General features: G+C 44.6%; 1 protein-coding gene across 1 annotated transcript in view; it reads right to left on the bottom strand.

The window, feature by feature from the left end:
• PAPPA (pappalysin 1) overlaps window positions 1–14,489 on the bottom strand; it is a 267,860-nt gene that overhangs the window by 181,659 nt on the left and 71,712 nt on the right. Inside the window, exon 6 of the mRNA XM_070795369.1 lies at window positions 6,953–7,074. Within this exon, the coding sequence (XP_070651470.1) occupies window positions 6,953–7,074 (122 nt within the window). The remainder of the gene's footprint in view (window positions 1–6,952; window positions 7,075–14,489) is intronic.

Below are 14,489 nucleotides of genomic sequence, written 5' to 3'. Positions count from 1 at the left end.
TAGTCCTAGACCCTCAGAGAACTCTCCTTTGCACTGCTGAGAAAAGTAATCAGGACTCAGTGCAATGACTGGCTTTGATTTATGTAAGGGTGTCTAGCAAGAGATACACATCAGCTGGTGAGGGGAGGATGGGAGATCTCAGGTTGTCCTGTGAGCCACATTCTTTTTTTCCCCCTTTAAATCAGTGGTTGATAGGGGTGGAGGGGCTGGATATTTCAAAAGCAAAAGGAGGAATAAGAAAACATCAATCTTAGCCTGAAAAGGCTTTATGATAATGTTACAGATAATAGGAATCACCACAATATGAAAACTAGAAACTGATTTTGGGTGGAAAAGCCATTCCAGTGAAGGTTGTTAAGTATCTCCAATCCCCTTGCCTCTGCCCAGCCAAGGGAGTAAGAGATGATGCCCAGGGGAGATGAGAAAGAGGAGAGAAAAAGAGGAGCGAGAATGGGCAAGGGAGGCAGGGGAGGGGCCAAGGACAAGGAAAATTGAAAAGACTCTTTAGATACAACACATCAGAACAAGAAGAGATGGATACAGCTACAAGGTTCCCTCCACCTTTCCTTGGCCAACTTCATCTATTACCTGTGGCAAATGCTGGATAGAAGAGACCAGCTGTTCAAGTCAAAGGCACAAATAAGGCTGAAGTCTTTCTTTCTGTCAATTCTCCAACCCAAAGAGCTCCTGAATCCTTTTGACTTTGTGGGTCTTTTGGTACTTATGTAGCACTTAATCATTCAAAAAGCCTTATCAAGGGCAGTGTTTCAATGCATACAAAGCACATTCCTTAGCCATTAATGTATTCACCTGATTCTCAGCAAAATCCTATAAGATGGTTGTCATTTTGCTTCTGTTTGGCAGCTCTGTTTTCCTCAGTTGCCACCTCAGTGATTTATACAGTGCCTGCCCAGCAACAGGGAGCACAGCGCACACTCGATAGATATTTAAGTGAAGACTCTCCTAGTGCGTTCATATGGAGTTAAAGAAGTGAAGGGTCCACGGACTATGAGAGCCTGCTATGTAATGGTATGTTCCAGGTGAGCACCCCCGCTGTCCCTCACCATGCATTCTCCTGGAGCTGACAAGGAATGGAGAGATCTTTCTCCCTTCCTTGGAGAAAATGACTTTCAGTGGTGGGAAGCCACAGGAGAGCAAAGATGACAAATCTGTTTGGCTCCGATTTTCATCCCTGGTTTCTTGTTAATCAACAGAGAGACCAAATGCTTTCCAAAGGATAAGAAACTAAGCTTGATCATTATGCTCAAGTAAGTCAATAGGACTAGAAATATTAGCAAAGTGTGAGCTTGTCTGGTTATCAGAACAAACTTTTAGATGTAAAAAAAAAAAAGAGTTTCAAGGGGCACTGAGTCCCTTTAATAGCACCAGGCTTCACACACTGACCATCCTCTGTGTGCTGGGCACTGTGCCAAGCATGTTACATGCCTCAACTCTTTTCATCCTGCCAATAAGTCTATGACGTTGGTCTTATGAAACTCATTTTACGGAAGAGGAAACAGAGCCTCAGATGTTAAGTAATTCCATGGTGGGCAGCAGAATACTTGTGATGCTGTGGGTCCAGAGAGCATGCCAAACTTTGAAGGAATAAACATGGGTTACAATATCAATTATACAGCTTCTCACCATACTACCTACTCTAACGATGTCTACCCCCCAAGGGGTTCTATAAAACTCAAATGGGATGAGATAGTTAGTAGACGAACATATTCACAAAGACATTAGCTCTGCTTTGACACATAAGGGAGAATTAACAAGTGAAAGCCTGGGAAGAGGAGTTATTCCAAGCAAAGAGAACAGTTAATAGAGAAAGTGAAATAAGATGATTGTGGTTTTGAGTAAGTGGTAAGGCCGGCAAAATAAGCTGAGCCCAGATTATGAAGGGTTTTGTGTGTCACTTTAAGGAAACTGAACTTCATGCTAAGACAGCTGGGGAGTTAGTGAAGACTGTCAAGCAAGCAAATGAAGGTTGTCTTTCAGAAAAATCAACATTTAGAGTCATAGATACTCTCCATCTATCCATCTATCCATCCATTCATCTACCTTTCCACCCATCCATCCATCCATTGGTCCCCGCCCCCCCCCCCTCCCCCCACCCATCCATCCATCCAGAGAATGGCTGCCTCTGTCTGTGTCCAGGGCTAGGTTATAGTCCCTGGAAGAACAGGTTTTGCAGACATGGTCTCTGTTCTCATGGAGCTTCCAGTCTAATGGAATCAGTTAACAAAATACTGTATCAGTGCAGATAATACACAACTCTTGCCTGTACCAAGGGAACATGAGAGGCAAGGAGGACAAATCAGAGTCCCTAAGGAGGAAAAATGAACACACCCAGGAGACTGATAAGCTGGGTGGTGACAAATTTGGGAGAAAGGTTGAGAAAAGGAAAGGGAAGGAAAGGTGGGGAGGAGGAGGATAGATAGGGAAGGGGAAAAGAGGGAAAGGAATGGGAGGGAGGGTAGAAGGGAAGGAAGGGGAAAGGAAAGAAAGGAAGGGGCAAGGAACAAAAGTACTTCGGAACTGTTACTTCATTACAAGTACATACCTTTTTTATATGAAAAGTCACATGTTTATATAAGCTATCCACTAGAGATCAGGCAATATATGTGTGTGAAATATATTTATACAAACCCACACTGATTTAAATTTACATTTATGACAATCTGTACAGATGTCTATTATATATCTTTGTGTATATACACTGCAGCTCTTGACACAAATGCTGTTTATAAAAACTCGGTGCCAAGTTTTTTCTAGATGTATACTTCAGCACACCTGAAATATTCTGGGCACAAAAACGGGGAAAAGATTCACACAAGTAAGAAAAAAATGAAAACAGCCAGTGCCAATTGTTACCCTCTCACGGAAAACCCAGCAGTTGCCATGTGTTATATGCTTGCATAAGTGATCTAAACTGAGATTTGAGTCAATCAGATCTAGCTATCTGATTCCTGAGCTACGAGCGTGTCGTGGTATTGAATATCTCAGAAAATATTCATCTGTGAAGTACAGTGTTTGCTCAAGAGAAGGGAAAATAGGGTTTCTTTTTGGTACAACCACATTCTGTGGCCAAAGGCAAGAATTTCTGTGATTATATTTTTCCTGAAGTTCATAAGATGGAGTTAGTGGAACATAGTGAATATGCCATAAATATTTGTTAAGTGAAGAATTTTCTATCTTGTTAATGTGGAGTTAAAACTATGAGGTTGTGGCTCTGTGGAATATCCTAGCTGGAAAGGACATTCTGTTGATAAGATGCTATCTTCAGAGAAGCAAAGTGACTCACTCAAGGGCACAGAGCTCATTGATGGCCAGGCTCAGACCAAAACCCCAACCCCATCATCCTCCCCACACCCATGCTCTTTCCCCTACCCCAAAGATACGTCTGGCATCGCTCACAGATTGGGGAGTTTTATGTTAGTTTGGGAAGTCCAAAAACTTAAACACGCAAAGATAAATAGGATGAAAATGAGTTGAGAAAAACATTGCAGAGCTTGGCTCATGGAAAAGTTTATTTCTTCAAGAATATGAAAAGGGTCTGAGCCAAATGGATCACAGAGCCTGTAATAGGATGCTCTAAAAAAAGAACAGTGTCTTTTCCTGGCCTGCGTGCACTAAATTTGCATATCCTAAAGGAAAACCCAGGGCTGCTGGGTTTTCTTGGAGGCCTCAGTCGACTCTGGGTACAGGGGAGGTGGTTCAACACTTCAGTGGGATTCTGCTCCGCAACTCCTGCTTTAAGAGGGTCAGGGATGAACCAGGAGCAGACCTAACCAATTGATAGTTTGGTTGGATGGTGGCATGGGATGCAGGGAATTGTTTCATTCATTCAAGTGGTAGAACAAACTGAGATGATTTTAGCCAGAAAAGTCTCAGGGTAGAGTCTTGCTACTTCCTTCACCCAGTGTGCACGTGTGCACGCTCAGTCGTGTCTGATTCTTTGCAACACCATGGACTGTAGTACACCAGGCTCCTCGGCGCATGGAGTTTCCCAGGCAAGAATACTGGAGTGCATTGCTATTTCCTACACCTGGGGATCTTTCTAACCCATGGATCAAACTCACACGTCTTGCTTGCTCTGCACTGACAGGTAGAACTCTTTACCACTATGCCACCTGGGAAGCCCCACCGTCCTCCCAAAACAGCCACCGAGATGCACCCTTCTCCCCTCCCCCCAAACCCCACCCCAGGTCTACTCAACCCCCAACCTCCTCATCACAGAGCAGACCAGGTGATCTTTCATAACAGGCACATCTCACCATCTCCCAGACCCCTGCCAAGGCACGTGGCATCTCCTTACGACCCTCAGAAGAGTCCAAACCCATCCTCATCTGGTCATTACACATCTCACCCCAGCTCAACTGCTTCCTAGTCTATACCTTTCTCTCCATACCCATTTAAGTTCCTACTCCATTACTGAAGAGCTTTTGTTCTTGTACATAGTATCTATGTCATTACCATATAGTGGATTAAAACTAAGAGGCTTTAAAACACAGGAACACATACGCATGCATCCCGTTAGCTATCTAAGCAGTATGACATCACGTGCCATGCAGTCGCTGGGAAGCACCACTGGACACTCAGGAGAGAAAGTGAGTGAAAAAGGTAAACTGTGTCATAGTATTATTATGAAAATATCTTTTCCTTGGAGGACACACGAAGAAGCCTTAGGAGGCCCTTAAGTCTCCAGATCACACTAAAATGACCAGTGATTTCAACAGTCAACTCCTCTCACATTCTTAAATGAATCTTGCTGACTGATATGCTGACATTTCCTCAGCGGGGCGTGAGTCTCAGTTTGTGGGGAGGTCCCCCACTTTCTACTTGTCTCCCTGTACTCTGGAGGTCTATCCGCACCAGCTTCATTACACCAGATGGAGAACGCTCCCGGATACTCATCTGACTCTCGTATCAGATAGCCAGCTCTGCAGAGTCCCCGTGCCCAAAACGGTGCCTGCCTGGCGCATAGTCCCTGCGGTGGGCAGAGAGGAGATGGGTTTGTTCCTTGCATGGAAGAGACACAGATCTTCTTCTGGGAGAACCCAACGTGGGTTCAGTTTGGGTGAAAAAGTCACCATTGCAGATTTCAGAAGAACTTTCTAGCAGATGGTGCTAGAATGCGGAGAGCAGGGAAATACATGAGCCGGTGCCGGGCACACACAAAGGGGATTCCTGCCCAGGGTGGGAACTGGGGCCGGGTGACCCCAGGCGTCCCTTCCACGTCTGACAGCCCGTGATTCTGTGAGGCCGAGCTGAGGGCTTCTCCCAGGCACCCCTTGGGCTTTCCATTCCTGGTGGATCTGTTTAGAGTTCCCCAGTTCAACTCTCCTTTTTATTTCAAGCTACTTTAGAAGATAACAGAGCACAGTGCTGTCATTTTTCTCCCTCACGTTTCCTCTCTGATCCTTCTCCCTTGCTTTATTCTATCTCTGGCTTTCTCTTTTTCAACCTTCTTTCTAAAAATATAAAGGAGAATGGGGGAGTTCTCACTGAACCTCAGTGAAGAGTCAGATTCTGCTTCCTCAGGTAGCCGGGGGTCCCTACCCAAAGACGGTTGGCATGAGCCACCCCTCAGAGCATGATGAGGGATTTGGGGTGGGGGGGCTTCTGTGTGGACGTCTCCAAAGGCAACAGAGGGTGAGACAGAGGGCTGAGGCGGGTGTGGGGTTTCTGCCAGCCTGGTTTCGGGGACTAGACCTGCGCCTCAAAGAGAGAGATACCACTGAAGGACCCAGAATGGGCAATTGGCCACGAGATTCGCTATGTTGCAAGCGGTCTTGCTTCAGGGCCAAGTGACAGGGTGACAAAGCATTGAGTAAAAGAGACTTTTTAAATTTCTCTAGAAAACTGAGGGGCTGTGGCAGTGAGTGTAAGGGAGCAGAGAGACTGTTGGTCTGCAGGGAGGCCTGGGAGACTGACCCACCCCTAGCATGGAAGGTCTGTGGGTGGAGCCCACAACCACGGCCGTCCTGAGGTGCTTCCCTCCAGTGTCTTGCTGATACATGGATTCTGACAAGGAAATGACATGGCAGGAGTCCGAGAGGAAAAATTGCGACACATGGAAGACTGCCTTGGGTATTCACAGGAAGAACTACAGAAGAATCAAAGGCTGGTGATGCCTTGAGGTCTTCCAGTATGCGTGTTGATTCTGACGTGAGCTTGTTTGTACCCACAGGCTGTCAAGGTCTAGGGCACAGACAAACACACACACACACACGGTGTCTCATCAGGTATGTGGCCGTGGGCATTTGATTCCTCGGGGGCTTTGCTTCTTCATATGTAAAGTGGGATGACATACCCAGGACAGTTCAGGTGCTCAAAACGCCTTGTGCTGAACACATGCATGAATACTGGCCTTGATGGAGGGGAAAGGATACAAACTGCTAGCAATACAATGAATCAATTCTGGAGCTCTAACATACAGCACGGTGACGACAGTTAACAATACTGTGCTGAAAAACTGCATGACAAGTAGATCGTAAACACTCTCACTGCTCCCCCCCCCCCGGCAAAAAAAAAACTGTGTGCAGTGACGGGTGTGGTGACTTTAAAATAAATGTGCTCTGCCATGCTAAGTCGCTTTAGTCGTGTCCAACTTTCTTTGACTCCATAGACTGTAGCCCACCAGACTCCTCTGTCCATGGAACTCTCCAGGCAAGAACACTGGAGTGGGTTGCCATTTTCTTCTCCAATGCATGAAAGTGAAAAGTGAAAGTGAAGTCGCTCGGTCGTGTTTGACTCTTAGCGACCCCATGGACTGCAGCCCACCAGGCTCCTCCATCCATGGGATTTTCCAGTCAAGAGTACTGGAGTGGGGTGCCCCTGCCTTCTCTGGATTGTACGTGAGAAAGACCATTAAAATGACAAAGCTCTATCTACACTGAAAGAGTTCTTTGCACACCCAACCTGCAAAAGAGCCCCCAGCCTGGCTTACCTTCTGCTTCCCGAGGACTCCAGTGTCCTGATGGGCCGCAGGGCATCGGGGAGGAGGCATTGAAGGCATACTGCACCAGGAATCTCCCTTCCAGGCAAAGGTCACATGCTGATCCCAATTCTCTAGGAGGCCAAGGAAAGAAGGAAACGCACTGACTTAGGAATGGTTGAATGAGTTCCTGACTCAACTGAGCCAAAGGTGTAGGTGACAACAAATTTGCTCCCCTGTCATCCTTATTCTTCCTTGGACTGTGAAGAGATCCAACCAGTCAATTCTAAAGGCAATCAACCCTGAATATTCACTGGAAGGACTGACGCTGAAGCTCCAATACTTTGACCACCTGACTCGAAGAGCAGACTCATTGGAAAAGATCCTGATGCTGGGCAAGACTGAAAGCAAAAGAAGGGGCCAGCAGAGAATGAGAGACTTAGAAAGCATCACTGACTCCACGGACATGAATTGCACTCCAGGAAATAGTGGAGGACAGAGGAGCCTGACGAGCTACAGTCCATGAGGTCACAAAGAGTCGGACGTGACTTAGAGGCTAAACAACAGTACTAAGTCCTCCCTATCTTTGTCAGAGCTTCCAGAATATGATCATAAATGAAATTCCTCCCCACCACCCAGGAGGGCCTTTCTTGGGTCTAAGCGTCTTCTGTTCTGATGGTGGATACACTTAAATTTAAAGCAGCCCAGACTTACTACCTGCACTATTTCTTCATTTCATCAATGATTCAAAGTTCCACTGAAGACTTGATATGTGGTTGTGAGAAAATCTTTTACCCATCGGACCTCAAATTTTATTCTTTTAACAATCTCTGTCTGGTACCTACTATGTGCAGGGATTATCAGGATCCTAGGTATTAAATAGGAAGAAGGAATGGTTCAGTTCCTTCAGCTGAAAATGACTGGGCTGAACTAGACAGTGCTTAAAGAACCTTCTAGCTCTGACATTCAGGGGATAGATGAGTCACTCTTGGATTTTACAGTCAAAAAGAGTTTCCTTACCATGCCACCTAATTCACTTCAGCAGCTTTCCAAGGGGCAAGCCAATCCCTCAGTGGGACAAACCCCAGCAGCGGAATATGACAGTGGCTTTCCCCATCAGCTGGTATCTTACGTCTGGATTCAATCTCCCTTTAACCACAATAGCCTTTGGGATCCTACTTGTTCTCCAGACTTGGCCCCTGTTCAGGAGATAGTTGCTAGGAAGGGAGAGGGATAATAGCCCTCTTCTCCTGTACTAGGGTGAGCAAGCCCCAAACTCTGAAAATCTGAGCAACTTCTACAGAGCTACTGGAGAGGGAAAATATCAAGAAAGGTCATAGCCCAACCCATTATTTCTCCAAATGCAATCCTGCCAAAATCTCCTTCCTAAAAGAATCACCATCCTTCAGCAACCTGAAAGACACAAGGGAGGGACCCTATCTCAAGCCTTAGGGCTTTTGCTTCACAGGGAAGCTCCATAGCCCCAGGGCTCATGTGCTTGCTAACATCACAGTCTGAAGCTGGTCCTTCTTCCTCCTCCACCCAGCTGCCAGGGAGCTCATCCCCAAACCTAAATCTGAATACTTTCTGCCTCTGCTTATCTGCTAATACGGTGACCAACACGTGTAGTTTAATGGCTGGATGGATAGATGGATAAATACCAGTCACTCCAACATGTTGCTAAGACTCATGACTAACCTAGTCTAGACCCTCAAATTGCGTATTTTGCATCATCAGCTTTATCATCAGAAATATGAAATCATACATAGGTATAATTTTATAAGCACACTAATATTTAGTGATAGAATGACTGGACAGTCTAAGGCCAATCTGCTCAATGGAACAGTAAGCAGTTGGTACAAATACTCATAAAGATCATTAAAATGTATGGAAAATGTGTTATAATGTTAAGGGAAGAGTCATATTCAAAACTGTACCTTATAGCAGCATCTCAATGCTGTTCAAATAACTTAATGTGACGAAATACTACCAGCAAATATTTCTAGGTGGTGGAACTCAGAATGATTCCTCTCTCCCTACTTCCATTCCTTCTGGTTTTCTGAACTTTCTCTGTATTTTCAGTATGTATGAGGTGTTCTTGAACTAGCAATAATGACAATTAAACAAATGTACTTGGAGGCAGAGGATGAAGAGTGGAGAGGGAGGTGCGCAGCACCAGTCTGGTTCCATTACAATGACCACAACCCATGCATAGCAGCTCAGAGTCACAGGACTGGCTTTATGACGACAATGAGATTACAAACATCCTTGTATGAATCCAGATCGCACTGATCTTAATGGTAACTGAGTTTTCTACTCTAGATGCCTTGCTTTAGAGGAAACGCATGTAGTCACCTGTACTTCACTGAGTTCTTGACAACTGTTCAGTTCAGTTCAGTCGCTCAGTCGTGTTCGACTCTTTGCGACCCCATGAATCACAGCATGCCAGGCCTCCCTGTCCATCACCATCTCCCAGAGTTCACTCAAACTCACATCCATCGAGTCAGTGATGCCATCCAGCCATCTCATCCTCTGTCGTCCCCTTCTCCTCCTGCCCCCAATCCCTCCCAGCATCAGACTCTTTTCCAATGAGTCAGCTCTTCACATGAGGTGGCCAAAGTACTGGAGTTTCAGCTTTAGCATCATTCCTTCCAAAGAACACCCAGGGCTGATCTCCTTTAGAATGGACTGTTTGGATCTCCTTGCAGTCCAAGGGACTCTCAAGAGTCTCCTCCAACACCACAGTTCAAAAGCATCAGTTCTTCGGTGCTCAGCCTTCTTCACAGTCCAACTCTCGAATCCATACATGACCACTGGAAAAACCATAGCCTTGACTAAATGGACCTTTGTTGGCAAAGTAATGTTTCTGCTTTTCAATATGCTCTCTAGGTTGGTCATAGCTTTCCTTCCAAGGAGTAAGTGTCTTTTAATTTCATGGCTGCAGTCACCATCTGCAGTGATTTTGACAACTGTAAGTTCCCTATAAATACTTTGACGAATTAATAAACTGTCATCCACCCGACAGTAAATGGGCCTTATTTACACAGAGTTCCACAAAGTGCATTCCCTCATGCTCAATCATGGGTTCGCGTGTTCACTCAATATTTCACCTGTTCATTCACTGGATACTCATTGAACAATCTCTGGTTGCTAGCACTGTGCAACTACCAGACATTAACCATCCATGGGAGAGGAGATTTGATGTGGTACCTGCCCTCATAGACCCTGCAATCCAGCAGAGGCAACAGTCCATAAACCAATAGGAAAATAATGTGTACAAAGTACAGGTTGAATTACTGCTAGAAGGAGAGTCAACAGATGATGTAGGAGAGACTAATGAGGGGCTGTGCAGGGGCTTCGGATGGGCACAACGCTGGCAGACCTCAGTGCAGATCCAAGAACAACACCGAGAGTGGAGTAAAGTGGTCCAGGCTCTGTCTTAAGGTATGCAAAGGACCGAGGCGGGACAGACGGCCTCGGTCCATAGAGGCCCTGAAGGAAACTCGAGTGGCAAGAGTCACAAATGGAAGACAGCAGTGAGAGCGCCAGTGGGGCAAGCAGGCAAGGACCACAGGACGGAAGGCTCCGCAGACCCCTTGCAGATTACACATAAGAGGGGTGGGAAGGTACTGGAGGGTTATAATGTGGGTGACATGATCCAATTCACATTTTTAAAAGATCAGCCTGAATGATGAATGAAGAATGAATTGGGAAAAGAAGAGCACAGGTAAAAGCAAAGTCAGGAAATAAAGAGCAAAGGTGTGATCCTGTATATGGTGGGTGAAGTTCCCATTTTACAGATAAGGAAGCTGAGGATCATGGTTACAGAATAACTATACGAAGGTCAAAGCTCAGAAACTCACAGTCAAAACAGACTTTACCAAAACCATGCCATATCCTACACATTCAGGGTATGTCAAATGTGTTTCTAATCCTTGGCATTTATTTGATTTTAACAGGCACCTGTATGTACACAGACAGAAATACACACACACACACATACACACTGAAATCATAGAAACACAGGATGCTAAAGGATGCTAACACTGGAAGAGATCACCTTTCTTACACATGATCCATGAGAATTAAAGTTTAAAGCTCCAAATCTGTGCCATCTACTTTAGCAGCCCCTAGTAACACGTGGCTATTCAAATCTAAATGAATTAAAATTAATATAGAATTCATTTCAGTTCCTCAGTTACACTCATCACAGTTCAAGTGCTCCCTAGCCACAGCTGGCTTACAGCTACCATACTGGATATTACATTATAGAAAGTTCTATTGGACAGTGCTTCTCTAAGGTACCCACTGTACAGAAGGAATTAAGCTCTCTCCTAGGCATCTAGAATGGTACTAGTTATGTACTATCCTTAGGACAATTGAGAAAATAGTCACTCAAGTCATTTTCTACATTCTGAGACTTGGAAAAAGAACCTTGGCTGAGAAAGGCTAGATTCCCCTTTAGTTTACAGATCGGAAAACTGAGGCCAAAGAGGAAGAAGAAATGAATGAAGTTGCAAAGACTTCAGACTCAGGTCTCTTGGTTCCCAGTCCAGCATTCTTTCTACTATATACCACAGCCCATTGTTCAGAAAACTGAAACCATCTAGTCAACACATGTTTGCAAGACAGATAAAAATGCAGGAGTTAAAAAAGCCAGGGGTGGCCTTGAATTATTTATTCAGTTGCCCATGTGTGAGGACACAGGCGGTGGGAGGATCTGAGTATGTTTTTTTAAGGAAAACCCTTGTATTCTCTCTGACCACAGATGTGAGGAACAGCAGGAGGACATGACGATGGCCAGGGGCTAGAGGTTGGCATTGATGAATGGAGTGGAAAACATCAGAGATTCTGCAGGGAAAGAGGATTTCAAGTAGCTCAACAGCTCTGGGAAACTTTGTACAAGATGGGAGCTAGTGTTTCCTGAGCATAGAGTGTGTGTGCTAGGCATATCACAGATGTCATCTTATTAAATTCCCCACAGAAGCCAGGTGGAGTGGGTATGGTTAGCACTTTTTATGGAAGAAGACTCAAGAAGGCCAGAAAGAATCAGAGGGGTGAGAAACTCACCCAAGGTCCCCTAGGCTGGAAGAGGTAAAGTTGAGACTGGAATACAGTCTGCTTGACATCAAAGCTTGTGCACTTTGTACTAAGCCAATTTCCATGAGTATGAACTCCTTGCGTATGGGAGATGGATAGATTTATTTCTTTAAAACAATTTATTGAACTTGCTGACCTACTTCCTTCAGTCATAGACTACAGTCTACATAGCTGTTAACCCTAATTAGATATGTTTCTAAAATGTCAGTTTTAATTTAACATATGATAACTCCATTATGAAATCTTAGACTGAACAGAATAGCTATTGTATGAGCCTCAAGTACCAACTGACTACAGGTTATTAAAAACATACTGATTGAAGCTGAGGGCCCCATGTAATAGAGACATATCTCATTACACAACAATTAACCCTCCAATAGGTTTCCAACAATCAGATGGTATTTATTTAATGGACAATAACTGCTTTATGAAATACAAATTGAATACACACACAGGAAGCTTCATTTACAAAACTTCCATTTCTACGTGGAATCGAGGCCAAGGCTTGACCAAAAGTCTGATACTTCTCATCGCCACAGAAAAAATAAATAAATCCATGGGCTGCTGGAAAGGCTGCTCTGAAGTGTCACATGAGGTTTCCCAAACCCAGCTCTGAGCTCCCAGTGAGGGCACTGGGGCAGAGGAAGGGGGTTTCTACAGAGCATCTAAGGAGTGCATTTCCTTTCTCCGTGATCACATGCATCCAGCTGTCAAAAGAAGGTTCTAGATTCAAGGACTGATAGTACTGAAGGAAAATTGGAGCCCAAATTTAATTGTGATGCCATGATCTAATATGTTTTTATGAACACACACACACATACTCGTGAGAGTTCACTGCCACATTTTATGGCCTTTATGAAGTGGAGAGTAACACCTCCTTCATAATTCAAGTTTTGGAAAAACTTAATGAAAGAACATGCGAGCCTGAGATAAGACGCTGCAAAATGTGAGTCGGAGCCTGGCTCCCACCACTTTCTATGGGCTTCTGGCCAAATCTCTCTGCCTCTTTGAACTCCAATCCCTTCCTCATCTGGCAAATGAAGAAGTTATTCTCCTTTTACAGAAATTACCAAACAGATGAAATGAGACTGTACAGCGAGCATTTAGTACAGAATCCAGAGCAGAGTGAGCAATTGGTAAACAGCATGAACAACCATTGAGTAATATTAATTCATCATCAGCTGGTTATTATTTCCACCATCTTCAATATTGTATTACCATTATTGAATAAAACATTCAGGTCTGGGAGGGGGCAAAAATACTAATCCATACTAATTTATAGCCAAGTTCCAACCAAATTAAATATCAACATGTTAGTACATCTTCATGATCCTTTAAAATCCCCTAAAGCTTCAGTGCCTTGGGGAGACCCAATGTTGAAAGGAACCACAAGAAATGATTTCATTCATGTTTCCACCTTCAGACCACTGAGGCATCATTAGACCCACCTTTCAGTGGAGTATGACTCAGGGGGAGAAACTGACTTGCCCAAGGCCATACGGCTAGGAAGTGACTGACAGGAGCCCAACTAAGGCATCTTGTGCCTTGACTTATCATCCCTTGATCTTCTACGAAGATCATGGCATCCGGTCCCATCACTTTATGGGAAATAGATGGGGAAACAGTGGAAACAGTGTCAGACTTTATTTTTTTGGGCTCCAGAATCACTGCAGATGGTGACTGCAGCCATGAAATTAGAAGACGCTTACTCCTTGGAAGGAAAGTTATGACCAACCTAGATAGCATATTCAAAAGCAGAGACATTACTTTGCCAACAAAGGTTCGTCTAGTCAAGGCTATGGTTTTTCCTGTGGTCATGTATGGATGAGAGAGTTGGACTGTGAGGAAGGCTGAGCACCAAAGAATTGATGCTTTTGAACTGTGGTGTTGGAGAAGACTTTTGAGAGTCCCTTGGACTGCAAGGAGATCCAACCAGTCCATTCTGAAGGAGATCAGCTCTGGGATTTCTTTGGAAGGAATGATGCTAAAGCTGAAACTCCAGTACTTTGGCCACCTGATGCGAAGAGTTGACTCATTGGAAAAGACTCTGATGCTGGGATGGATTGGGGGCAAGAGGAGAAGGGGACGACAGAGGATGAGATGGCTGGATGGCATCACTGACTCGATGGACATGAGTCTGAGTGAACTCCGGGAGTTGGTGATGGACAGGGAGGCCTGGTGTGCTGCAATCCATGGGGTCGCAAAGAGTTGGACAGGACTGAGTGACTGATCTGATCTGATCTGATCTTCTAAAAATTCTACCTTCAGTTCTATTAAACAACAGAGGCAAAGATGCTCGTTATACAAAAATACATGTATATATATATATATATATATGCATGTGTACCATCCATATATAATGTGCCCTTCTTATATGGTACTACGTGTATACAAAGGAGTTAGCTCATTAACCAGAGGCAGGTAAATGCCCAAGCTCATGAGATGTGAC

The sequence above is a fragment of the Bos indicus genome, chromosome 8 (genome assembly GCF_029378745.1).
Source record: "Bos indicus isolate NIAB-ARS_2022 breed Sahiwal x Tharparkar chromosome 8, NIAB-ARS_B.indTharparkar_mat_pri_1.0, whole genome shotgun sequence".
NCBI lineage: Eukaryota > Metazoa > Chordata > Mammalia > Artiodactyla > Bovidae > Bos > Bos indicus.
This window is presented reverse-complemented; position numbering and strand designations above follow the sequence as displayed.